Source organism: Lipophrys pholis, assembly GCF_963383615.2.
Source record: "Lipophrys pholis genome assembly, chromosome: 19".
In the NCBI taxonomy this organism is placed as follows: Eukaryota; Metazoa; Chordata; class Actinopteri; order Blenniiformes; family Blenniidae; genus Lipophrys; species Lipophrys pholis.
Window position 1 is genome coordinate 4502056 of NC_137647.1, and position 27807 is coordinate 4529862.

Sequence of the window (27807 nt, forward strand, 5' to 3'; positions counted from 1 at the left end):
TGTGTTTTTTAGGTGTCTGTTTACACGACAACTTGGCTTGGTACCACTGGAAACTTTTTTAAAAGCGCTCCGTCATCATGGTGGTGATTTAGCCTCGTTTTTTGGGGGGTCTTCTCACTTCTTGTTATGTTTTTTTTATATATTTTTTTTAACTCGGTGTCTCCCTTTCAAAGCCAAAAGAAGAAAATCCCTCTGCAGCCGTTGCCTCGTGCACCAAATGCACCAAATACCCCCATGAGCTCCTGCTGCCTCCGGAAACCTGCAGAACGGGAGCATTTGTTTGTGTGTGTGTGTGTGTGTGTGTGTGTGTGTGTGTGTGTGTGTGTGTGTGTGTGTGTGTGTGTGTGTGTGTGTGTGTGTGTGTGTGTGTGTGTGTGTGTGTGTGTGTGTGTGTGTGTGTGTGTGGGTGGGTGGAGGAACCAGACAGACAGGCCTGATTCAGGACTGTCAATCACCTGCAGTATGACTCAGAAACCAAAGAGGTCAAACTGCTGTCATGGCTGAGGCGACTCGTCGCAGAGGAACTTATTAGCTGCCTGTAATGACCTCGAAGTCGGAGAACCACAGCGGATCCTGGGGGATTCGCAGCTGCATGATACTCGGATGTCGTCCTTCAGGTGAGCCCATTTCCTCCCGCATTCCTCCGTCGGTGCAGTGTGCTGGGACGTACGTAACAAGGAGCTGCAGGCCTGTCGGATCCCCACGTGAAGGAAATATGCTCTGCACGCTTATTTATTCATATTCCGGGCAGGTTGGTCGGCTGCACTCATTGCACTCGGGCATCAATCACGGAGATCATCCAGTTTGAAAGATGTAATCTCCTGATTAAGAGGAAATGCTCGGTTTAATTTGGCCTATTAGGAAAATGTCAGATTAATAGATTGAATGACACTTTAATAATAGTGAGCACAGGTTAAAAACTCAAATCGTTATTTAGACTTATAGGTCATTGTGTTCTGTCTGTGTTCGTGCATTTATTTATTGTTTAATATTCCCAGATTATTCAAATCCCTTTTAAACACATGCTATTGTCAGTCATGGTCTATATCTCTGTGGTCATTGTTTATGTGACAATATCAAACAGATGTTTTAGTTGGTAGTTAGTTTATTTAGGCCTTTTTATGTTGTTTCTGGATGTCTGTAGGATCATTTTGAGGCTCTGTGGCTTCTCTTTTGTAGTCCTTAGGTGTGCATCTTATCTTGTCGTCATGTTTTTGTGGTAATTTTGTGATCATTTTCATGCTTTGTGTCTCAAAACCGACCTGCAAGAGGCTTCAATCCGGCCACAAACATACCAATTTCCTCTTGAGTGGGCTGGACCAGTAAAATAGTGCCATAATAACCTTTGAATTTAAACTTTAAAGTTTTTCTTCGTTTTAGCACAGAGTATGTGTGATTAAAATGTCTATATTTTCACCAAAAATTAAGAATTACCACCAAAAAATACTTAAAAAAATACATAAAGCCAATTTTAATAAAATCTTCCGTTGCAAAATAAACTTCAAGCGTTTGGTCTGACTGTTGCCAGCATGGCTTTGAGCAATGAGGTAGCAAGCTTTTATACCGATATCTCATCTTGGGTCTTAATGTTGTGTCTGCTACTCTTAAAAAAGTTGTTTTAAAAAAAGAGAAGTACCTGAGTACACAGGGAGAACACGCAAACTGTGTGGTTGAATTGATTACTGCAGTACTCAAGATTTGATTAGAAATACTATGGTTTTTTTTTTGTTGTTGTTGTTGTTATACTACCTTCATCAATGAAAGCTGGGGCTGAAGGTTTTGTATTTGTCTGCATGTATTTAATTATATAGTGGTTTATATGGTTTATATGGTCATATGATGCAAAATTCACCTTCTAAAGGTTTTCCAACAGTGATAATCGTCTCCATACCTGGAATGACGCCCCAGAAGTGAAGACAGTGTGTCCTCTCTCTCCCTGGCTTGTTTCACTTTTCAAAAAGTGTGTTGCTCCAATGAGCCAATCAGAAATCAAACCCTATACAGTGACATCGGGGCTTTAGCCAATCCCAATCAAGGCAGGCCCTCCCAATGACTCCTCCCACAATTACGTAGCTCTGCTCTGGCACATGGCACCACGAGAGGAAGTACTTCCTCCTCTTCCCAAGACGGGCATGTGTGGGCGGAGCCAGTCCAGCTCACACAGACACAGCAGATTCTGAATGCAGCTCCTATGATCTAATATTCAAATGGAGGAAAATCAAGGAAAAGCTGGATTTTGGGGGCAATAAACAATTTTTTTGAACCATGTGAAAGTGTTGAAAAACTGTATACCTCTAGTTTGGCAGACTTCAAAGAGATATTTCGTGTAAAATAAAAATTCTATATCTGACAGCTTAATTGTTGGTAATTGATCATTTAATCACATTCCTTTTTTGTAATTAAGAGATGCGTTGGCAGCGCTTCGCTGTCTTCTCCATCCATCGCGCTGTAACGTGCTCGTCTTTGTTCCTCGTGGGTGTCGCCCCGTGGCGGGTGGGCGTGTGCACGCGGGGAGGCGGGGTGGGCTGGGAACGTGTCGACGTCACCGCTCGGTCCGCGCTGCTGCTGTCAACGCTTTAAATAAAAAAAAAAAAAAAAAAAAAACGAGTTAAAAAAAAAAAAAAAAAACTTTTCGGTGTGGAAACACATGGCGGCGGAAGGCAGGCGGCTGCAGGCCGTTACGGGGGTCGTGTGAGCCGCAGGAGGAGGGCTGTTTTCGTCCTTTTTTTTTTTTTTTCCTCCCCCTTCTCTCTCTCTCTCTCTTTCTCGCTGTCTCTCTCGACCTCTCTCTCTCTCTCTCTCTTTCCTGGGGTCGCACGGGGAGACGAGCCAGCGGGCTGCTCCTTCACTTTAGCCGACCTGCTAGCTAACGTCAACTTGGAGGAGGAGAGGGAAAAAAAGGAAAGAAAAAGAAAAGTGGAGAAGCTTCACCCGCCGACACGGACCTTATGCGACGGATAACAGGTAACAGCAGCTCTGCTTTCACTCCTCCGGGTGTGTGTGTGTGTTTTTTCACCCCCACCCTCCTCCTCCGCCACCACCACCACCACCACCACCGTGCGGGTCTCCGGGACTGCAACAGCTCCCTGGCCGCTCGCCTCGTTCCTCGCAGCGGACGCAGCACACGTCGCCGGTCCGCCGCCGCCGGTCCGCCGCCTCCTTAACTTCAGAAATCCAATCCAGCCTCCCCGGACTTTGGCCACCCGATCGGCTGGTCTCGACTCGTTCATGTTGTTCTTCATGAAAGCGGCGTTTCTTTACCCGGCGATCCACCTTCCCCTCCGTCTCGCTTCTTCTTTCTTTCTGTACTCCCCCATATTAGCACCGCTTTTATTCATTATGCATGTGCACCTCCACTGCATCATAGACAGAAGCCGCATACGCACTCTTCTTTTTATTTGGATGTTTTGTTTTTTTTGCATGCATTTGTACGATCATACGCATGCAGGTTGCAGAACTGACAGTGTGCACCCGTGATTTTCTTTTTTTTTTTCTTTTTTTTTTTTAATTCATCGTGCCATCATGATTGCAACCTGCCTTGCGGAGATTGGTGCCATCAAAGTCGGGCTGAGGATCTTGTGCAGCCACCGGCTCTCTGCAGCAATGCGGTAGACACTCGGGCCCGGGTTAGATTTCCAAATGATCTGTGTGGAGGAGGGTGGGGGAATTGAACCGCTATTATTTATGTTTGGTCGATATGTCACGGGGTCATGGTTTGCTGACAGCAGCAGGCTAGTCCAGGGGGACAAGGTCAAACGTTGGGAGAAGAAGCAGCAGCTCCTCCTGTCAGACCCGCAGTATTGCCTGCTTCCCATGGGGCAGCAGGAACCAGTCTGCCAGGTGAAGAATGCCAATGAATTATTCAGGCACATGCTGCATATGATCAACCTGCTCCGGGAATATGCAGGAGCAGCTTTCTGGGGGAGAATAAGAGGCTCTGGGTGGTGTTTGTGGCTCCCCCCCCCCCCCAAGAAGAATGGGCTGCCTCCTCCGTAGTGTTGAACATGCCAGTTTTCAGAGTAGCACTTTGATTTGTGTAGCTTTGCATGTTCTTCTCTGTGATGGACTTTCAAACTGTCCATGGTGCGATTTCACCCATATAACTCTAGGTACCCACGCCACTGTGTAGGGAGGGATGGATGGCATCTGGATTTTTTTTTTTTTAAAGATTTGAACAATCGTACGATGCGAGTCTAACAGACTTCGTACGCGCCATGAAGTTTGCTGCGCGCAGATTGCACGATTAAAACGCAAGCTGAATCACGGCCTGCGATGTACGCGAGTCCATTGCTCAAGAATGAAACGTGGGAAGTGGGCGCCCTCATTCACGAAAAAGAAGCCAGAGACACATGAACGGAGCCTTTCACCCTTGTGGAATTTATGTGTTTGGAGAGACATTGCAAAAATGAGTTGTTGTTTACATCCCACATACTTTGTTTGGGGCGTGTTTTGCCATTGTAGCATTTAAGCATCTCTTTGGGATTCGCGCTGATCAGTGCGTCATTTCTATTGGTTTTTTGCTTTTAGTTATTTGACGTAGGTCGCGGTGTCGGTCTCGATCACCCCAAATTTCTGACACTGTCAGAAATTCATCGCCAACCATCCTTAAGCTATAGTCTCACAGTGCGACGTACGAACACGACCAAAGATATCGACGCGATTCTCTCCTCCAGAAATCGCAGTGTGTAGCTTGCGTAAGGCATTACATGGCCTTGCTTTCTCGTGTGTGAATCGCCGCTTGTCTCTGTGTGCACTCTCAGATCCTCTGCAGAACACTCAATCTTTAGTTCTATTGTATTTTTCTATTCATAAAAAAACAACCTGTTTTGCAAACATACAGTCCACGTGCACACATAGATACAAAACACTAATATTAAAATACAATAAATGGAGAAGATGTGAAATAGTTCATTTCATAAACCAGTAGAAGGTTATGACGACATCAGAGTGATTAAAGAAGGTGGATAAAACATCTAAAAGTACTTCTAAAGCATACAGATGTGTGTATACATAAATCCATAGTGAAAGTTTGTTAGTATAATGATGTTTGACGCATTAGGAAATGTTGAATCAATTGTGAGATTCAATAATGTAGATAAGAATGAAACAGTGCTCAAATAGAAGTCTCTATCCATCTTCTGAACTGATTTTTCCAACTTGTATACACACACAGAGAATCAGGAACAACATGAGAACTCCAGCCCACAAGTCCAACTATGACTCGAACCCGGTCTGTTGATCGAACAACAACGGTTTAGAGATTCTTAAGATGAATGAAAACAACAAAAGTTAGACAGACTGTCGATTATGTTGGAGTTCCTACGACACCAGCAACTTTAAGAAGTCACGGTATCGGTGTTCTGTGTCGGCAAGCGGCTAAAGGCCCACACGTTAATATTGTTCTGTAGTTTGTTATAAAATAATAAAATGCGGGAAAACTGCCAGCTCATATAAGCAAAGCATCTTCCTTCGGCGTATTTCCATCCCATTTACTTCTGTTCGTCCTTCTGGTTTTAATGCAACTGTTTTGACTGTGGTCGAGGTGGAAAAAAAGGGAACGCAACATAAAAACCAGCAGGAAGTTGATTTAACATACGTATTTATTTTTCTCACTTCCGATAAAAAACTGAACAAAAAACAGTCACAACAACAACTAAAACAAACTAGTACGGCTTACGGAGCAAACCGAAACGAATCGGGTGAAGAAGAGCTGAGCGGTACGCTGAGATAAGCGAAGTGGGAAAAGGTCAACAATAAACAAATAACAAATCAGGAGGCAATCATTTGGATTTCATTGTTTGTTTGTTTTTCGTTTTATTGCATGTTTACTTTTAATTTTGGATTTCAAGCAGTGCTATACAAACGGAAGCCTGCATTGTCCCTCTGTGTGTGTTTGTGGGACCCTGGTTTGATTCCTTGCTTCCACAGGAAGTGCTTCATATGTGAAAACGTCGCCAATCTATAGTTCGAGTTGATGCAACAGAAATCCTTCGTCTTCTGTTTTTTAATTCAGTGTGTCACGAGCCGTCTTGGCGTTTATTCTCTGAATTCTTCAAAAGTTGAAAAAAATCTTTCTGTAATCTTAATGGCAACCTGTGAAATTTATGTTTTTACAGTTGGCACATTGTCTGGCGCTCATTCCTCTGCGTGAAGTTTCCCTGTGTTTTCCAGAACAGTGTGCACGCCATGACATTGGACATTTTTAGAGTAAAAATAGACCTTAATGTTCTGCACATGCCTGAAGTGTCATGTGCTTCGCAGTGGCTAAACAGTCCGGCTCGCTATTCAAAACAGAGCGATTCAACTTCCGATGGTGGGGTGAAGAGTTTTTAAAAAAAAAAAAAAAAAAAAGGAGTGTTTTCTTCTTTTTTTTTCTTGTAAATTATTCGGAAATCCTGTGAATTTGTCAGGTCAAGGGTCCAGCCCAGCGCTGACGCAGTATGTTGCAACGACTTATGTTACTACAGAGCAAGTGAAAGGTTATTGTATTAATGCCGCTCGGTAATCAGTGTTTTTCTGACCTTCAGTAGCCTTATTTGGACTCGCTTTTTTATCCTGTTGCAGATATCCGTAATAAGAGTTGTAGCAAACAGATTAGATAAAGGTGCAAAGATAAGATTTTTTTTTTTGCGGGGTTGTGAAAGCAGAAGATGATAATTACAAACGAGAAATATCAAGGAATCGAAGTTCAAGCTGAGGACAACGCCCCTCTCAACAAGTGTTTAGTGTTAAATGCGCTGTGAAATTCCCAACAATTAATTCTACTGTTCTGATCCATGAAACCAAACAACCTTCTGCACAGTCTGAGTAGAAAGATTGTCGAGTCGAAGGTAGAGTCTGTAACTGGAGTTTTTTGGTTGTTTTTTTGAAATGAGGTCTAATTCTGAAATGTGGTTGTATTTAAATTTTTTACGAGAGTGCTTAGAGCAGGTGTGTCAAACATAAGGCCCGTGAGCCGAAACTGACCCGCAAGAGGCTCTAACCCGGCAGCCAAACCAGCAAGCAAATTGACCTTTGACTAAGACCCCCCCCCCCCCTTAGTCACTGTTGCTAACTCGGACAAGCCGCCGCCGCTGACTGCATGTTGACGATGGCAGCTGTCGGTGATTAAACCGCACATAGATTGCTAAGATAATGCAAGATGTTGTCACACATTGGATCAAATGTGGACGTCCTTTTTTGTATTTGCGTTTATGTGGTCCACCACGCAGCTTGATCCACAGGAGACATTTGTCCTGGTTTTGGAAATTCGGTAAAATAGACCCCGTTGTTTATCCTTTCGGGATACCTCGTATCGCTGTGGCATCGTTTTACCTCATTTGCATCTGAAATGACTCAAAACAGCCCAGAAAATAACAAAAGTGTCACCAGTTGTAATGCTTCTCTACGCAGTTGAGAATGTTTGTCCAAGTCCGGGAAGTTGGTAGTTGAATGCTGTTGGTTCGTTTGCTTTCGCTCGGTTGTAGAGTTTTCAAAGAAAACAGATTTCTACATTTTTTGTGAATACATTTCTTAAGCGTAGTGGACACTGCATAACACCCTAGCTGAGAAAGTGTTGATGAAAGATAGCTAACTAGCATTAGCCACAAAGCCATGCTGTCAGGGGGAGTTTGTAAAAAAAAAAAAAAAACATGAATAATGCAAACAGCTATAGGAGAAGTTTTCTGGACATTTCACTGTTTTTTGCATCATTAAAAATGGCTTCATGTTGACATTGTAGTAATTGTTGAGAAAAAGATCAACATTTTGATCGTGTTTACTCTGCGCCACACCAAAGAAAAACATTGAAGTTTAATGTGAAAGGTTATTATGGCACTATTTCACCAGGATGAAATACGGCTGTATGTGGACCCCTGAACTGAAATGTGTGTCACACCTCTGAACTAGAGAAACCCGAGTGAAGCCGGTCACTTGTAGAACTTGCAGGAAGATAATGAAGGGCAGTATTTTAAACATCTTAAGGGTAAAGTCGCTGAGGCTTCAAGAGTTTAGTTTTAATAATGGCTGCACCCACTGGTAAATGTTAGCAAAACAGTATTTTTATTGGTTTTTTTAAGTATTTAGATGATTCATGTGTAAAGCTATGACTCAGTGCCCGAAGTTATAATGAACTCATGAATGAAATGCGTCATAATGTTAATATTTGGGTGCTCATTGATGCTTCCAAACTGTTTTCCGAGTTGAAATGTCGTGATCAACTTGTTCATTTTGATAACTCAAATCAATTGTAAATATTTTATTTAAGGGGCAGCATCGGAGTACTAGTGGTCAAACTACATTGACATATCAGAGTTATAGCTAAAGCTCTATGAGGATTTGAGATTGAAATGAAAATTAAATGTGATCACAATGACTTTCACTAATAATCTATTACATTTTAGAAACCTGGCTCTCAGACAAGGATCCCCACTCTTCGAAAGCCTTGTCTCACCCGATCTCATATGGTCATTTATTAAATATATTAACTGCTTTAGTTACATTCAAACAAGATAAAGCTATTGTATTCCTGGAAGACTTTGAGCCCCGGATCACGGAGTGCTGGACCTGATCCAGACTGACTCTGCAGGCTGAAGGCCGAGAACAACCAGTCCATCACAGAGCAAACGCAGAGCGACAGAGTATCACTCACACGCACACTCGCATTCACACCTATGCGCTATTTTGAAGTCATCAATGTCCATCAAATGCTTGTTTTTCGACCGAGCAGAAAGCAGAGTCTCTGGAAAAGCCACGGGAACACAAGCGCAGGCTTGAATCTGGTTTTCTCTTAATAAAAATAATACAACGATAGTAATAAGCATAACATGAACTGCCAGAGTCTACTAGATTTACGTCTAGGAATCTAAAGTAAATTCCCTATAAGAATAGCAAAATTCCGTGAGGCTCTATTTACCTTTCAAGTGAAAACGCATCGTTTTTGTTTCAGTAAGGTTTGGTGTTTACATGGCAACATTTTGAAAACAATGTCTGTTTACATGGAAATGGCAGAAACGCTGAAATCTATGGCATGTAGAGCCACGCACACGTTTCGCAGAGGACAATACCCTATTAACGGTAATGATATCGAGTACATGGACACTATAAAACTACCAAGTCCAAGGAGAATATGGACTGGGAGTCATGACACATGAAACATTGTTATTGTTTGTCTACTGAGCATGTGCAGAAGAACTGTTACTAAGTACTACTTACTAAGGCTGTAAGTAAGTTAGTAACATTTATTTATATAGCACCTTTCACAGACAAAAAGCCACAAAGTACTTCACAACACAGTTCAAAAACATCAGAAATTACACAGAATATAAAAGGCCAAGACAACACAAACTCATAGCAGTGGTGCAGCAACAACCCCCCCCCCGTTTACATGGAGATGGAGTCGGAGTGTTTTCAAAAAGTTGCGTTTTCCCCTGTTTCCATGGAGAAGGGGTACCAGCGTTTTCAAAAACTTGCTTTCCCCCAGTTTTCAAGGAGTCGGAGCGTTTCATAAAAGTTCCACCTTCCGAGCCATTCTCAAAAAGTAGCGTTTTCAGCAACTCCGATCACTTTTGTCGCGTAAACGGACGTCCAGAATGCTCCGGAAGTTTTTCTTTTTCACTTTGAAAACGTTTTTTGTAAGTACAGGGCCTGAGACGCGTGTCGGTTCATGACAGACTCCAGCGTCTGAAGTCTTGGAGATAAAACAGATTGATAAGATTAAACTCTGAAAGGTCAGAGCAACCTGCTAAATCAAAGAAGGGAAAAACCCTGGATGATGTAAGGTGTTTTTGTTTTTTTTGTTTTTTTAAATCACAGCACAAGGTAATTTTGCTGGATCCAGTTTGATCTTCAGTGATTTACAAACCTCTGCAAACCACAAAAAGATGTGCTCATCTATTTGCATGTGGTTTGTGGTGTTTGATTCTCCACATTTGTTTACATTCACTTCGGCTAAACGCGGTAATAATAGAGGTCATTGTTGGGGTAAAATACAGTCTGTCACGTCTGCGTCTCCTGACCCGAACCCGTTGCTCCATCTTCAAAATCCTCTTTTCTTTCCTCACTCCGGCTTTGTTTGCTTCTCAGGGATTTTTTTTTTTTTTGGTGTGTCCTAAACAACTCACTGTAATCCTCCTTGCAAAATGTGCATAATAATAGAGGCCTTTTGTTCCAGTCGTGAAAGCCGTGCTGCCACAGTGTATTCACGGCTTGTAACTTAGGTTTTTTTTTTTGTTTTTTTTTTTTTTCCTTCTTCGGGTTTTTCTGCCACTCTGTTATTTCTCCCCGTCGCCCTCAACTTGACCACCTCTCATGTGCCTTTCATCTGCCCCCCACCCCCATGCTCTGCATGTCTAAATCTCTCACGTCACTTGCATTAGACAGCCCATGTCTTGTGTGTGTGTGTGTGTGTGGGGGGGGGGGGGATGAACCACGCAGGGTGCAGCTTCACCCTCCCTCCCGTCTTGACTGACAGCCATCGATTGAACCTGTCCGTGCGCATCACTCCTCGGTGCATCCTCTCCTTCCTGACGGCCTCCCCTCCTCTCCCCCGACCCCCCCCCCCCCGTTGTGTCTAGGTGAGTGATGGAGACGAGAGAGTTGGCGGTGGTCGCTGGCAGCTTCGTGGGTTTCCAGCTCCTCTTCTCGGTGGCCAGCCCACGGCTCTCCTCCGCATTCACGCCGGGTTATGGACAGCTGCCGCCCACCAAGCTCACCGAGTGGAACTCCAGGTGGGTCCGGTGGGAAGAAAAGCGTCTCATCTGGTGACCGAAAGAACACTCGGAGGGGGGAATACACGGTTAAAGCGCAATGTTTTTGTTGGAAATATGTCTTAATACTTGAAAACCGATCTTTTTGCGATGAATCATTACAGTCTAATAGACATTGTGAGATAATATTACCAATTGCAGTTTTCAAGAGGAACTGCTCACAGGAAAAGTCGCCTTTACGCATTTAAAACGGACCAGCATGAGGCCTTTTGTACTAGTAAGCAAGAATAGTATCAAGGAGGAAGTGTGAAAACTGCCTTGAGAAGGTTTCTTATAATCTGTTGAGAGTATAGTTATATATATATATATATATATATATTTGCAAGAAAATCTGTTTTGTTCATGGTGGTTAAAGCCCTGTATTCAAGTGAAAATGGAAAACGTTTGTTGCATTTTTGGTGGAAAGAAAATGCTTGACTGTGGGTGTGTGTTTTCATTACAAAAACAACCAACAGCACCAGCTTGTGGCCCGGCATGCCAACTACATCGTTTTCAGTCTTTCTTCCGTTTTTTTTTTGTGTAAACAGTCATCGTTTTCTAAACAATGCCGTGAAAACGTCAAACCTTTCTGAAGCAAAAATGCAAAAACAATGCGTTTGTACTTGAGATGTTGGGTAAACAGGGCCTGAGTCTAATGCTTCAGTTTTAAGTGTGGGGCAGGCCAGGAAGAATTTAGGGGTCAAAGCCTTTTCCTAACTTAATAATTTTCCCTTTACATTTTGGAGAAGAAGCCATAAAATAAACAAATGGAAGGTAAAATTGTTGTTTATTCTATCAAAACACACATTTTTCAAGTAGAAATAGTTGTCAGAGTAATGACGATTAATTAAAATGATCAAATAAGCTGTACTGCAAAGCTATAAGTTACAGGCTATATATGAAGACTTACCAGTTATTTTAAAGTGTCAAGAGTATAATCCATTTTTAAATATGTTCTTATAGTAGTAGCACTTTTTGCCAAATGTGAAGTGCATTACAAATCAAAATTATTATTATTATTATTATTATTATTATTATTAAGAGTTATGTTTTCTTAACCGTTATATCTCATCTGATGTAATAGTTTTTTTTATTGTGGGGCAAGTTTGCTGCTGCGCCCCTTTTAACAGGAACTATGTTCATCTGATTAGCAAAGTTCAGATATGCTGCTGCCAGGTTGCAAAGATTTGTAATGTTTCCAGGTGGAACAGACGATAAGAACACGATTACCAAAAACTTTATGGTCCGGGCCCTGTGCGAGCAAAACAGGCTTTCCTAGAAGAAGCTAAAGCAGTCACAGGAAGAAATAAATCACACTTGAACTCTTTAAAAGCTTCAAATTCCCTGTAGGCGGGCTCGTCTTTCACGATGGTCGAATGGATGTGATGCACGTCGTGTCATTTTCCTCTGAATTCAGCCTCGTATTGTCGAATTGCAACTAAAACTTAATCAGGAGCCACCAAGTGTTGTTAGTCCACAGTCTTCCGCACACGTGTGAACGCAGACGACCGACACAATCGCCTTACTAGTAGATACACGTGGATGTTGCGTCACTACAAAAGGCACCATGACTTGGTAGATGAACGTCTTTGTTTGTTCAGTTCTGGCTTGTTTGGTTTTCTGGCTGAACCTCCGGACAGTTTGACTTCGTCAACATTACAAATTGCTGTTATCAAGATAAACACGTTTGTGATTGATGTGGATTGTCCTCTGCACATTCTACACACTCACACAGCTGTTGTGATTATAGTATTATCTTCGTGAATACTGAAACAATAAGTTCTATAGACTCAAAAACCTTTAATTTGAATCAATATACATTTTGATATCTCGCCTAAAAGCGTCTAAAAACCAGTTTCCTGATGTTTTACTGGTAAAATCAACCAAGTTTAATGTCTTTCTGTATCACATCATACCCGATTATGTCAAAGAAATAGAAATATACTGCCATTAATGTTAGTATGACACAAGTTTGTTTCAACTGGTTGATGTACAAAGTGTGTCAAAATATAATAAGTGTTTATACACACACAACTTGATCAACTTTTTTTGTAGTTTAACTGTGTTAGTTATGGTTTTCTGTGGAAAAGTGATTTAAAAACATAAGGTTTTCTGACATGTTCCAAAACTTTAATTGACTATATTGTGATTTTTGATTGGAAAATGCTTGAAATTTGTAGTTTGATGTGTCATAAACCTAAATTATCTCTAATCAATTGTAAGAATAAGAGCTGTTTCAGTGTACACAAATGAATTTAGATGCACTTGTGTGAATATTTTCCATCCGCCAGTTCAGTTGGCCTTTGAGTGGCAAAGAGATAAGGATGAATTTTCAGGCAGCGTCTGAAACTAACTGGCGGAAGCCAAAGTTGGAGCATAATTTCCATCAAATCATCCATGTTTTGGTAGTTTGACTGATTTATTTTGCATTTTTATTAGGAAAAAGCTGTGAATTTGCGTGAGATAATTGACCCCAGCGCCCTGCGAGACGCTCTCTGTTGTGTAATGTTGCAGAGTCATGACATCCAGGAGCACGCCGACCTCTGTTGAGCAATCACAAAGTGGTTGTGGGTGAAGACGAACCCACGTGTGCCTCGGGCCGGCTCGTCACTCCACGCACTCTACAGCTGTGTGGCGAGCGGCCAGCCGAGCACGAGGCGGTTTAAAGTTTCAAGCAGAATAACCGGGGGGCGGAGGGGTGAAGTTCAGAGGGCAATGATTCCAAGTTGCATAACATCTCTCTGTGTCTTTCTGTACTCAAAGTAGGTCCCTTCCTTCACGCAGGCAGAGTTTACATTAGCCCTTTTGTCCATAATTGCAAAAGTGGAGTGCACTGAGCAAGAAGTCTAAAGCGAGTTAAAGGCAAAAAGCACCGACGGTTCACTCTAGTGTGGTCCGCTGTTGCATAACAGCCGGCCCTCAGTGTGTCAGTGTGTTGTTTATGTAACTCAACTTAAGTGCAGGAGTGGAGGGAGAAAGAGCAGTCCGTCTGAACTAAGAACATTAAGAAAATAGTCTATGTTTTCCACATAAATTAGATGCGTTATGTCTTTGTGGATTGATACTGTGCCTTCACAAAGAGATGCAGTCGTTTCCTCCACCTGCCGTCTTCGCCACTTTGCACCCAGCAAGTAAAAATGACAGTAATGGACTCTGTCCATGGCGCACGCCGGCCAAGAACTGTCTCCTCCAGACGGTTTTTGGCCGGCTTTCGTCCCCCGTGTTGAGTGGGACTGAGGAGCTGCGACTCTGGCAGAGGAGCGATATGAGCCACTGGACCTCTGGAGTATCTCTTCACAGGCCCAGATAACCACTCCAAAGGTCAGGGGTGATGCTGCCTCGGGCCTGATAAAAGCCAAGCCACACTTCACTTAGTGGACAATGTACACACTGTATGCAAACACGCACAGACTTAATGATCAGACTGAAGAAAGACACTTTACAGCAGGGGCTACAAACACATTTTAGCTCAGGGGCCACATGCAGTCCAATTTTATCTTGAGTGGGCCGGTAAAATAGTGCCACGGTAACCTTTAAATTTAAACTTTTTCTTTGTTTTGACGCCGTGTACCCGTGACGAAAAAGTAAATTTTTGCAAAAACCAAACAGTTGCTGTGAAAAGGGGCTACATTGTCAACATTAAGCCAATTCTAATGAATTTCTGATGCAAAATACAACTAAATGTCCCAAAAAACGTTGCATAATGCACATTTTTACAAAGTCACCCTGACAGCATGACTTTGAGGGTAATGCTAGTTTACCTTTGTGGCGGCATCAACATTATCTCAGCTCAGGTCTCAGTGTTTTATTGTGTTCGCTACTCTTTAGGAATTTCTTTTAAAAAAAAAAAAAAAAAACATTTTTACCATTTGTTTGGTGGTTTGGCTGAATTGGAGCCTCTTGCAGGCCTGTTTCTTCCCCCACGGGCCTTATGTTTGACACCCTTGCTTTACACATAAGAGCCAGGTCAGTGTGAGACGTAACCAGAATATTATCTAGGAGAGGGTGGGAACTTGTCTTGAGAAGGTTTCTTGTTATACGATGTGAAGCGTAGTTCTATACATTTGCAAGAAAATCGTTCTTTATTCATGGTGACCTCTCCGGTTAAATAAGGGGTCTAAATCTCTGCATCCATCCTACGTCTCATCACCACTACTAAAAAGTAGAGGTGAGCAAGTCTTGACTTTGGATATGGGCGACCTGTGTTTGTCGTCTGTGACCCGAGGCACCAGCCTTTGTGTCTCTGTCAAAGTGGGTGTGTCCACCAGTGTTTGACTTCGCTTTAATGTTTTGTGAACTCAGAGATCCACAGCCAGCGTCAAAGCTCCCGCTTCAATCCAGTTAGCCTTGTTTTCAAGTGTTTATAGGTGTGAGATTGATGCGAGGTCCTTTTCTGCTTAGAAAGTGACATTTCCTTTTGCTTTTAACGAATAATTATCAATAAATATTGACAGACCAAAGGAGTAAAATTTGTCTCGTGAAAGTTTTGTCAAAAAAAGATGCCGATATGTAGTTCCTAACACCAGCTGGACTAATTTCACTGTCATAAATATCTTGTAATGTAAAGATATTTTTCATGAAAAAAAAAAAAGCTGGAATAGACGGTGTGACATGCTGTCGTGGTCCAATTTGTTCTGCTCTCCAAACACCAAATAATGACATGTGTTGTTTACTTATATTGTTTGCCATTCTTTATATTGTTCTAGATAAGAGATATGTGTCTGGAAAGTGAGATTGTTGTTTGTAATAAACATTCATCAGTAGATGAAGTGGAAATTGAAGGTTTCCTTCCTTCAGATGTCATATCTGGTTCTAAACATTAGCCCGACTCATTTTGAAATGTTTTTCTACGAGCATTAAGAGGCATTATGTCCCATAATCAGCTTGTCATGCTCAGTTTTCCATCAGAAGTGGCTTGAATTGGGTTAAGACGGACTGTAACGGTCAATTTGACCTCTTTGGTATGCTCTCCAGCCACTCACTGACTGGACGGCTCCAGTGCTTTATATTTATAGCCTTTTCATTTATTCTTACGAGTGTATTTAAAATCCATCCATCAGGTGTACAGCAATCTCTTAGGAGGGTATTATCTGTTGAAGAATGAAAGCAAGAAATCTAAACCACCGAAAAAAGATGAGTGTTTTTATTCCCCAGACTCGTGTCACAGGACAGCTGAAGTTGATACGACTGTGGGTGAGACTTGGTTCACGTTCGACAAGTTTCCATGTCCATCACATGGCTAACACACACACACACACACACACACACACACACACACACACACACACACACACACACACACACACACACACACACACACACACACACACACACACACACACACACACACACACACAGACTCTCACCCCCACACACACACAAAAGTCATCAGTTAAACTATGCAGTGTGTTTTGGGACTGTAAGCGGAAGCCGGAGTCCCCTGACAGAAGAATTTCCAACGATACAATGCACAACAAGTCCAGCTATAGCGGCTCCTCGTAGTATTGTAAAGCTTGTTTAGGAAAAATAGGAATCAACAAATTTGTTGTGTTCTTTTATTTTACTTCTGTATTCATTTTAAACCAAACAAACCCTGAACCAATGTGGAAATGTTTCACGTCTCCACTGTGCTCTTTGTTTGAGTGACTCTGTCATTTAGGATCTCTTCTCACGTGTTATTTCACGCTAGTCAATGAAAGACCTTTTTAATCCATTAATTTTCTGGATAACTTGTAAACTCTACAAAGAAAAGGAACCTACGCCAGGACAGTCTTGCTGTGAAAAGAGTGATATATGATTCCATATATTGTAGCTAAAAACACAGCAGGGGGCGGGTTCTAAATTGGACTGACATTTTCAGCAGCCAATCCCAGTGAGTCCTCTTTACCCTGCTAATTCAATCATAAGCTGTGTATCCAACGCTGTAGACCCAAAACACTCAGCCAAGGTTAGTGTTCACACGTTGTTAATGTTTATGGCCTATTGTAGCATGTAGCATGGGTCGCAGTTACGTGATGCCCCTGAACACAGGAGTGTGTTTGCTGTGAGGGGGCGTGGCCTGTGAGTTTGACAGTTTCTTCTCGGGGGTATGTATAAGAACAAGAATCTTGTTCGGCAGCTGGCTGACGTCAGCAGCTGAATTTTCTTCATGGTCTTATGGGAGAATGCAGGGACCTTCAGACAGGTTTCACTATGAACTCCAGTAGCTTTCGACTTGAACAGTAAACATTCACTGGTATGTTTTTGTTCGTTTTTACTCTTGGATTACCATTTCCGTTCTTTCTTTGATACATTGAATTGCATATGAAACCTCCTACAGATAAACTTGCGTTGCTTTACAGATACCCTGGCGATAACATGAGTCTGTCAATCTAATGCAATCTTTGTATGTGTGTGTGTTTGTTTGTGTGTGTGTGTTTTCCCCCTCCCAGGCTGGTGTCGACTGTTCACGCTTTAATCGTGGGCTTGTTCTGTTTGTACATCCTGTGGTTCGATGACGCGGTCAACGCCAACCCCGTCTGGTAAGAAGAACTCTCTGAGTCAGACTATCATTTATAAAAACGAAATTTCTAAATCCCCTCTCACTTGTGTTGATCTTCTTTTGAATGACAATGTAAAAAGCAAAATCAATGACGATAGTGTGAAAGCCGCTGGAGAAACCCGTGTTCTCGCAGCTCGCACATTGAAGCTCCCGGAGGGAGGAAGGTGGGGAGCAGCGCGGCGTCGTCAGGGTAGTTAACACCTACTGGAGCGGCGAAGATGGCGCTGCCTTCGTCTGAACGAAAGATGGATGTTAGCGCATCAGTGGAGCCTCCAGAGAGAGAGAGAGAGGGAGAAAGAGAGAGAGATGATTTAGGCTTAGATTTCTGTCTGCCGCGTTCTCCCCACCAGTCCTGAAACAGAAACTCCAACATCTCAGTCAGACGATTCCTCCTCAGCTCGTCCCTTTTTCTTTTTTTTTTTCCAATCTTGCACCACCGCTTCCTTCCTCGTCTTCCCTCTCCTTCAGTTTCGCTTCCTCTCGAACCGTCTGGTGGAGTCCAACAGGACTCCTTTTCATAGCACAACAACAGCAGCCTCAGTCTCCTGCCCAACCCCCTCATCTCTCCCCCGCCTCCCCCCCCCCTTCGACACCGCGAGCCCCTCACCAGCCTCCTCCCTGCCTCCAACTGCTGTCTGTTGTTCCCCCACATCTCAATGCAGCACACCTCCCTCGCCCTCATTGTCTCTGGACAGGCATCGCTGACGGAGCGAGGAGCAAAAAAAAAAAAGAAAGAAAGGGAGGGAGGGAAGAGAAAATATAAAGTGGGAGTAAAGAATGAGGAGGAGTTCCCCTCCTGTTCCGATCCATCTTTATTTGCTGATATCTCCTCCGCTCATGAACGGCTTTCTCTTCTCTTTCTAAACTTCTCACGTTGAACTTTTCAGCCGGCGTGTAATCCTAAAGCCGCGGCGTTGCGACAACGCGAGCTCCACTCAATCTGATTGTGTTACGGCATCATTAAGACCCGTCACACAGCAGCATTGTTCTCTCTCTCTCTCTCTCTCTCTCTCTCTCTCTCTCTCTCTCTCTCTCTCTCTGCTGATTGTTTCCTCGGGCTCCCGCTCAGCCCGCCGCCGCCGGCGGCAGCAGCAATTGCCTCGGCCGTTATCGTAATCGGTAACACGGTTAACAAACGCCGTGTCTGACGGCCTCGCCGCGGCTGCATTTCTTGATTGGCTTATCTGGGCTTGAACTTCACATGTGAGAGCGGAGGGCCGTGTTGTCAGGGTCGCGTTAGAGCCGAGGTCAAATCAAATGAAGTGTTTTAAATAACTCATCATCAGGCGCAAGATTTCACCACTATAATATGGCAATTTACTCAAACTGCAGCAAAATTGTCCTAAACTTCAGTTGATAAAAGACAGTCTGTCCTGTGGAAGTTACAGAAGATTTTCACAAAATATTTGTATTTAAACTTAATCAGATACAAGTTATATAATATACATCAGTTGTACTAAACAAAACAAACACAAGAAACTTTCTCCTTATTATATTATGTTTGATAAGGAAACATTTAGAGAACTGAGTCAATTCCCTCTCGTCCAAAACAAAGAATTTAAATCATTCAATAGGTAAATAACTGAGGTGCAATCAATTCATTTATCACTTAGATCTAAAATCCTTAACATATTTAATAAAGGGAATCCAGATTCTATCCATCTCCTTTCTAATGGTCGGTTGAAAACATTTGTCTTATCCATGGTTTGATGGTTAATTTATAATTAGATTTCCAGAACAATGCAGTATTTTGTATTTTTTTATTCGTTGATCAGGCTGACGTCTTTAAGTGATTTTCTGAGTATAAACCCAACAAGAGAAGTTTGGAATCCAGCCTTCCTCTTTTTTTAACCTCTTCCCAGACAGTAAATCGCTTTGAGCTGCTTCCCTCGGTGCGGCCTGCGTCGCTCGTGATATTGTGGCGACACATTAGCTGAGCTGTCAGCACTTGGCCGGTTCGGTCTGATGACTGAATCTCTCGTCAGTGACACAAATAGCCACTTGGAATTAGTTCGGCAAAACGCTGAGTGGGATATCAAAGATACACAGGGTGGCTGTCTTTGCCGGGAATTGAACCGCGAACACATGGAGAACCAGTGTTGTACAAGTGGTTTAAGTATGTATATATATATATATATATATATATATATATAAATACATGGAAAAACCCATAGAACACCTGACAATGTTTCTCAAAAGCAACTAGTTATCCAGAGAAGTTACAACTGTGTTACTTTCACCTGTCGGTTAAACTTGCTTGTAATGTGCAGGTATGGAATTAGTGTTGCTGTAAGGATGTAATCTGACTGGTTTAATCAATAAGTGGCGCTGAAATTAGTGGGAGGAAGATGCTCTATCATCTGGATGTCCGTACTTGAACTACAATAAGAAGAAGCAACAAGGAAACCTCAGACAATCTGCTTGTGTGCAATTCTGCGAGTGCTGATGCAGGCTAATGCGAATGCTAATACTATTTATGGTCATCTTTTATTGAGCTGTCAGGAATACAGAGTTTGATTTAAGTCGATTACTTTTCTCGTCCTGCAATAAAGTGGAGTTTTGTGTTATACCCTCACAAATCATCTCATGCACAATAAAAGAAATAAAGGTGACAGAAACCTCAGTAAATGCAGAACAATCAATGACGAGTATGTTACTTTATAAAGCATAAAATGTAACGCTGATGATAGGTCGTCTCGATCATCAACTATTTTAGCAAGAATCAAAACTTCAACTTTATTACTTGATTTATAGAGCACCACTCACACGATGCATTTCAGTGTTTACAAAGTTAAAAATCAGTGTGAAAGGGAAATGCTCCGGAATTATTAGTTTTGTGTGTCTTATTTAGTTTTGGTTTTGGTCAAATCTTTTGAAAATCAAGTGTATTTATGTTTCAAGTCAAAATAAATTACACTTGACATAAATCAGAATTGTCTGAAGTAGTTGGAATATATAAACTTTGATTTACGCGTCTTAAAATAAATTAAAAAGTGCAGCACAATTCCACTCGCAACAACAACATAAAGCTGCTCATGCGCTCACCTCATGGCGGAATCGATGGAGGTGTAATTTGCATTTCCTCCCCAAGTGAGATCGGGTTTCGTCTCCGGTTTCCTCCCATAGTCAAAAACCTTGTTTGCGTTTTGGAGGTCAGCACAATGTGGCTCAGAGCCACTGAAAACACAACTATCTGAACGTTTTAGTAAATGTTTGTGCGTCTTTATGGAATCGGGGGGGGAAATGCAACTTTTCCGATTGGCTGTTAATGCGCTTGTGCACCACGGCTGAGGGAAATGATCTTCTGCAGATGAACAGTCCCAACAATGTGAGTGTCAGGACTCCTAGTCCATATTCTCCTGGGACCTTAATAATCCAACTGCGTCGTTCGTCTGTATGAACGTTCGTGTGCTGCCATTGTTAATGTTTACAGCGTATTGTTCTCTACTGCATGTGTGTGTGCTTTAATCACAAAAAGAGACAACAGCGCCAACCCGTGGCCTAACATGCCAAATAAACAGACTTTTTATTTATTTTTTTAAAGCGTTGCTGTGTAAACGTGCAACTTTTCGGAAACAAAAAACGCAGCAAGAGTGCAATTTCTCTTTTCCCGCCGCGTAAACGGAGCCTTAACGTGCCCGTAGGTGTGAATGTGAGTTTAGCGATGGATTCTTGGTGTGGATTTATGTGTGATCTTGGGGTTGGTAGTACGACAATGAAAGTGAAAACTAGTACAGTTTAGTGTATATATAAGACTTCAGGTCAGGATTCTGACTCTGTGGTTGTTCTCAGTGTATTTCAAACCTATGAAGCGCCGACTTGTGTGCAACCTTCATTCACAAAAAAAGTGGTAACTCCCGGAGCTAATACATAAATTTCCCGTCCTCTCACAGAGCTTGAATTGTTGCTGCTGAGTCAGCAGAGTGTGTGAGGAGAGAGCACCTGCAGCCCGCCGACGTTTTTTTATGACCTCCATAGGTCTGCGCTTATGTGTGTTTGTAGCTCTGATGACGGGAGAGAGAGAGAGAAGCACTCTTTGATCGTATCAACGTGCAACTTCACACCCGATGAGTCAATGGAAGTTCTGGAGTAAAGGTTATCGTCGCTCTCCCTATCTCCTAACGCGCCAAATTCCAGCCAGCTGCAGCATACGTTGAGAAAGCAGCGTGGGCTTAATGTACACTTTATTAACCGGAGCCGGATCGCGATCACAGACGAGCCCTCGGACTTTGCGGCGGCATGCCGGCTATCGCTCGAAGTTGATCCAGCCTCATATTTTAATTTCTGTCCCGAGCGCAGCGGTAAACTGATCCAGCCGATCAGCTAACACGGAGGAGAAGCACTCTGGTGTGCGGCATGATGGGATACATAATCGGAGAGGAGAAACCGACGGCATCGTTCACGACGTGACCGAGCAGAGAAAGTGCTGATTGTTCAACTCCGGACAAAGGTGCTTCCTCATGATGCCTCGGCTCTGTGATGTTTCACTCCAGTGCACTCAGAGGTGCAGGGAGGTTTGAAACGTAACTGTATTATACTGAAAATAGCACGAAACCTGCTCGTTATGTAGCTAAATGTGAAAACTGGGGATACTTGAGAATTGGATGCCGGTGTCACATTTCAAAACAGTTTGGACAAAGGCCCGAAAACAGCTGCTGGAACGTTTCACGGGTCATTAACTCGTTTGGCAGGAGCTCGGTAACGTGATTGGAGACCACCGAGAGGCCGAGTCACTCAAAAGTGAGGATGAAGATGGGTTCATCGGCTTCGTGACAATAGTGGACACAGTACAAACTAAAGTTCTCCGCATTGAGAGGACCCGGTCTGATTAGGAAGCCTCGCCGCCGCCACTGCCAACCGTTGGGGCTTTGCAGGGCACAGCCAATTGGCAGGAGGCCCCGGGGTCGACTCAGGACTCGTTTGAAAGAATATGTTTGTCCGTTAGCCTGCGAGCAGGTCGCTGGCGGACGAGGATTTCTGGGCTTCTCCACACTGCCACTGTCTTATGGGTCCAGACAGGAACGAAGACGGACAGATGGACCGGTCCGAATTAGTTTTATAAAGAAAGATCCTCCAGGAGAAACAACAGTGATGATTATATGGGACAAAGACAAAAAAAAGTTTAAGCCTTCATCCAGGCACTTGTGATGGACCGTCAATAATCAGGGTGGAGGGATTAGAGACTGAAGAGTCCTGGAAAAGATCATCAGTCTTAAAGCTGTGGTGCATTGTGGTGCAGATCCCTGTAGGGGGCGGGACTGTTTAGACACCAAACGGTCGACCCTGCACAGTATCAGGCAGGTGGTCATATTGTTCCGGCTAAACTGTGTACACACAGGGCGTGCTGCCATCAAGACAATGAGCAGTGTTTGCTTAAGGCACCGCGCCGATCCTCCTCCAGAGCGGCCAGTTTAGGGTCATGTGGCGGCATAAGGTGAGCTGTGGTACAGTGGTACAGTGTGTGTGTTTGTACAGTATGTGTGCCGGGAGGTCCGATTACACAAGTGGCCAGCCGGTTGTTCGCCACGCGATACTTGCGACTGATACCGGGATCGGGTGTCCATTGAAGCGGCGACGCCTCCATTGTCACCGTGAACAGATGCTGTTCACAAGGACGCCTCGGGGTCGCCGGAGCGCGTCGAGGGGTCCGAACGCCGAACCGCCAATTACTGTTTATTCAGTGGGAGTGGAGAACAAGGACAGTCGGTGATGTTTGTACCCCCCCACCCCCCGCCCCCCCACCGCCCGCCTCTGTAAAAACGCTGTTGTTTTTAATCAAGACATCACAGCCGGCTCGTCAGACAATCAACCTCAAACGACCTCGACGAGGGCGTCTGCGCCGGCCCATTAATTAGTCTGCAAAATTGCATCATGTTTTCTTCGCACAAGCAGACCATCGATCACAGGAGGAGCACTTAAGGCGAACTAATATTTTTCTAGAATAGTAAGTAGCTTCTCTCTCTCTCTCTCTCTCTCTCTCTCTCTCCCTGTCGTTCGCCCTCCTCCTCCTCCTCCTCCTCCTCCTCGTCCTCCTCCATGATGTTCCAGCTGTTCTGACCTGGTCTTTACTTCCTGTTCTCTGCTGCTCCACAGGGGTGACCCCGGTCTCGTCAAGCTAAATGTAGCCATAACCTGTGGTTACCTCCTTTATGGTGAGACCTTTGATTTAACTTCCCGTCTTTCTTCCACCCGCACAAGATTCACACACAATTCAATTAAATGACAGAAACTGATCATGCTCGATGCATAAAATCCCAAAGTGTGCCATCTGTCAACGTTTCTCAGATGATCTTTTCTAAGATGAAAATAAAGATGGACACAAATCGGTGGAGATTCACGTCTCGACAGTTTATAATCGATATCAGGAAGTTTCCTGGACCTTGGATTCATTAAAATCATTTGAAAACCTTTTGAAAGGAAGTGAAACTGCAGGAAACATCTGTGGTCATGGCTTGAGTGTATAACTGGAGGAGAGTCACAAGCCAAGAAAAAAATGAGTTTGGAACGTCGGTGCGAGAAGCTCCTTTGTTTTAGTTTAGCTATTTTACCCTCAACAAGTCGGAATCCTTAGTTAGATAATTGCAGTTTTATCTTAAAAACAATTTAATGATGCAAAATTCACTTAAATGTCCGGTTTCTTCATTTTGCAGGCACATTTTTCTAGGTTTTCCCTCTTAATGTGGCTTTGATGTAAACGCTGCTTCACTAGAAATAACTTAAGCAATGAGTTGCTTCTGTGTGAAATCTGATTAAGTTCCATCCTCAATGAATAAATGAGAAAAATGTCATTTCTTTGGACATTCGGGGCCAGTTCAGGGCCGCATGTTCTATATGAGAGATATTTAAAGCGCAGTCAAAGTCCTGCAAGCAAATATTAATGAAAGGTGAAGAAAAGTGTGTCTAGTATAGAATTCATTCTTTTTTTTAAATCTGTTTTTGACCAAAAACTTAAGAAATGTTATTTCCATTTCATAAAGCTTTTTTTTTTTTTTTTTTTTTTGCATCATTTTATGAAAATCAGCCATGCGATCATTCCTATTTAGCCAGTTAGCGTCTCTCAATTTCCCTTTGTGTGTGTTTTTTTTATTCATAACCACATCTAATGGAGACATTACATCTCATATCAGTGGTGAATATTTCCCCTCCTGCTTTTCAGCTGAATGAAAAGCGTTTGACTCCTCTTATTAGCCCGGAGAGTCCTCTGCACTCTTCTTCCAGGCATTTCTCGTCCCCTCGTCCATTAGATTAAATTCTGTCATTTCAGACCGAACGCATTATCCGCCGCCACGTTAATTAACAGATGTTTCAGCAAAATAAAAGGAGCGGGTCTGGTTGTTTATGGGGTCGAAGAGAACATTTGGAGTCGGAGTGTCCTGTTCCCTGCACTATTTTCCCCGCTGCACTCAGACTGTTTCAGAAAATTGAAGGTTATGACCACACTTTACGACTCCGATTACACTTTTCTCCCTGACAACATGATAGTACGAATTCAACCTTCCCCCGCCGCCGGCAGTTATGCACACCGTCATCTCCTTCAAAGCTTCTGTGACCGCTCTCTCTCTCTCACTCTCACTCTCTCTCTCTCCTCCTCCAGACCTCGTGCTGCTCGCATGTAACTGGAGCACCATGGGGGACAGCTTTTTTGTCTGCCACCACTTGGCGGCGCTCTACGCCTACGGATACGTGCTGGTGAGTGCGCCTGTGAACTGACAGGACAGCAGAAGAACTCCTGGATGCTGCTTTTAAGCTGTTCCCTTGAACCTTGTCCCGTCTGTTTTGAACTTTGCAGACACGAGGCGTGCTTCCCTATTTTGCCAATTTTCGTCTCATTTCAGAGTTGTCCACGCCGTTTGTGAACCAAAGGTGAGTGGCTGTGGCTCTACACTGACGGTCTCGCCTTCAGCAGTGAGGGTTTATGATGTGTGAGGCGAGGACAAAGCAAAGAGAAGCCGCTAATCGCCCAATCGTCCCTCCAGATGTGTCCTTGTAAAGCCTGTCAATCTCCTCTGTGATGTGAAGCTTTGCAGTGAGACACTGGCAGACACACACTGAAGCAGGATCCTTTAAAATGGAAGCAACGGGCAGTTTTTTGTCAGGTTTAGATTTTTCCTTTGACAATTTCAATCTAGTCTCTGGTCTCCGCTCGTGTACCCACAATCCCTCTGAAGAGGCGGTTCTTCACCGCCGGGATGAATTGGGCCCCGATTACGCGACAACGTTTTAACGTGGATTAATCCATCATGATTAATCTGATTTAAAATTGAAACACGATTAACCCGTCTGCAGGTTTGCACATTGAAAATGATCAAAAAGTTCGACTGAATTATTCTATTACATTATCAGCTTTATTAAATTTAAAATGGCAAATATTATGACGCTCTTGTCTGTGTCGATTTCCTAGACCACCATCGTGGTTAACTCTCAGATCGACGGCCATATTTCACCAGATTTGAACCCAGCAGTGCTGGGGGGTCCAGTCCTGGTCCTGGAGGGTCACTGCTTGTCCTAAAAGTCACGCCGTTCTTAAAACATGAAGGGTTGTGGACTCTTCAGGACCATATGTGGAGAACTGCGCTTTAAAACTGCCAGTGTTCGGCTCCTGTCTGCGAGCAGTTAAAACAATGGAGTCTGGTTTATGCTGTAGGATTCACACTGTGGACGTTCAGAGATCCGATCAGGAGACAATGAAGTCCTGGAAAAGTTGATTTCGTCCTAATTGAAACAAAAATGACTTTAACTTGATGCTGTGTAATTTAACTAATTCGGTTTTTCTGTCAACATGTCCTGGGTCTCATGTCACCCTCAAACAGGCATCAGCCAGAACATTAAGACCACTGAGAAGTGAAGCGAACACTGGCTCTCTTTGTCATCTGAACCCGTTTGCCTCTTTTCCTTCTTCAACTTTAAAGACAAAATGTCACAAAGTCGAAGAATTTGAGTCGGTTTGAGTTGTGTGCGTCTGAGGTGGTTGTAATGTTCTGGCTGACATTTCCTCCCTGACATTTCCTACTCTCCCTCCAGGTGGTTCTTCGAGGCGTTAAAGGTCGCCCGCTCGCACCGCTTGGTGGTACTAAACGGCATCGCCATGGCGGTGGTCTTCTTCCTGGTGCGCATCGCCGTCATGCCGTCGTATTGGGCCAGCGTGTTCGCCACGTTCGGCACGGCAGACTTCGAGCGGCTGGGCGCGGGCGCGCAGGTGGCCTGGATCACGTCCTGCATCGCCCTGGACATCTTGAACACTATCTGGATGTACAAGATCACGCGCGGCTGCTACAAGGTCATGACGGGGCGGGGCGGGGCGCGCAAGGCGGACAAGAAGCACGACGCCAACAACCACACGGACTGAGCCCCAAGGTCGAGCGGAGAGCGGGGGCCGGACACCCGGGAACCTCGCCTGACGCCGCCGGCTCCCCGGGCGTCGGCCCCGGAGCCTCGGACTCGCTGGAGCACCAGCAGCCTCGACAGATTAGCATCCTGCTGGGTGATCGCTTCCAGTCGACAAGGCAGAGCTCACAAGCACACTTTTATCACCGTCTACATACTCCCCCCCACCCCGAGTCTCCTCGCACACTTCAGCCAAAGTCCCAATCCTCTGAAGTGCCTGTTAAAAAAAAACAAACATGAAAAAAACAGGAAAGCAATAATCATGGAGGAGCAGGATCACAGCCGGGTTTCAGCCCCTTCAGCCGTCTCACTCACTGCTGCTCCTGATCAGTCGGAGGCTCCTCCTCCTCCTCCTCCTCCTCCTCCTCCTCCTCCTCCTCCTCCTCCTCCATTCTCCGTCCGCACTCGAGGTGTTTGTGAATCTATAGGGCTCTCGTCTTAAACTCATCAGACCTCACCCAGAAAAAGACAGGAAGAAAAAAAAAAAAACCACCACAAATGCCTCTTCGACAGTATCACCTGCTGTGGCCTCCTTGTGACAAGTGGCGCCTACCTATATATCTATAAATAGATCTTCTATATATTTATCACCAGCCATGCCCCTCCAGACGTCGCTAGGATTTTTTTGGGGGGATTTGCATGTTCGGGATGTGCATGCAGGAGATGGGGGGGGGGTTTGCCTTTTCAGTATTCATTGCGTTGGCATCACTGTGCTCTCGTGTGTGTGTGGGTGTGCGTGTGTTTTATTTGACACTAGTACATACAATGACATCCTTTGCCTCACTGGGTGGAGCTCAGCGGTCCAGTTTTCTGTTCTACCTCTCCCTCTGCCTTACAAAGACTTGTATCACTTTTCTTTTTTTTTGTGATTATCATTTCCCGACTGGAGGCTCCTCCCCCTCGTCCTCCTCCTCCTCCTCTTCATCGACACACTCTCATCTGTCCATTTCTTTCTGTGTAGACTGTAAATCATCGCATATAGAGCATGGTAAAAAAAAAAGAGCATATTTCTGTGATGCCTTAGCGAATAGTGAAGCTAGATGAGAAACATCTAAATATTAATTGCATTAATCTGACGCTTCAGGAGGGGTTTGTCTTCCAGAGCGTGTTTCCCTCTCGGAGCATATTCAAACAGCATGTCCGTAACTGTGTTTTGGA

At 43.8% G+C, this 27807-nt stretch overlaps 1 protein-coding gene across 2 annotated transcripts; it reads left to right on the top strand.

Annotated features, from left to right (window-relative positions):
- The first annotated feature begins 421 nt into the window (after nt 1-421).
- Nucleotides 422-27639, top strand: tlcd4b (TLC domain containing 4b). 2 transcript variants are annotated; one of them, XM_080488758.1, is made up of 7 exons: nt 422-617; nt 10554-10706; nt 17156-17245; nt 23359-23417; nt 24860-24954; nt 25055-25128; nt 26287-27639. In XM_080488758.1, the coding sequence occupies exons 2-7, from the start codon at nt 10561-10563 to the stop codon at nt 26609-26611; spliced, it is 789 nt and encodes a 262-aa protein (XP_080344884.1). In that variant the 5' UTR covers nt 422-617; nt 10554-10560; the 3' UTR covers nt 26612-27639. The 2 variants fall into 2 exon arrangements, with proteins under 2 accessions (XP_080344884.1, XP_080344883.1); XM_080488757.1 differs by lacking the exon at nt 422-617 and adding an exon at nt 2525-2964.
- The last annotated feature ends 168 nt before the right edge of the window (nt 27640-27807 follow it).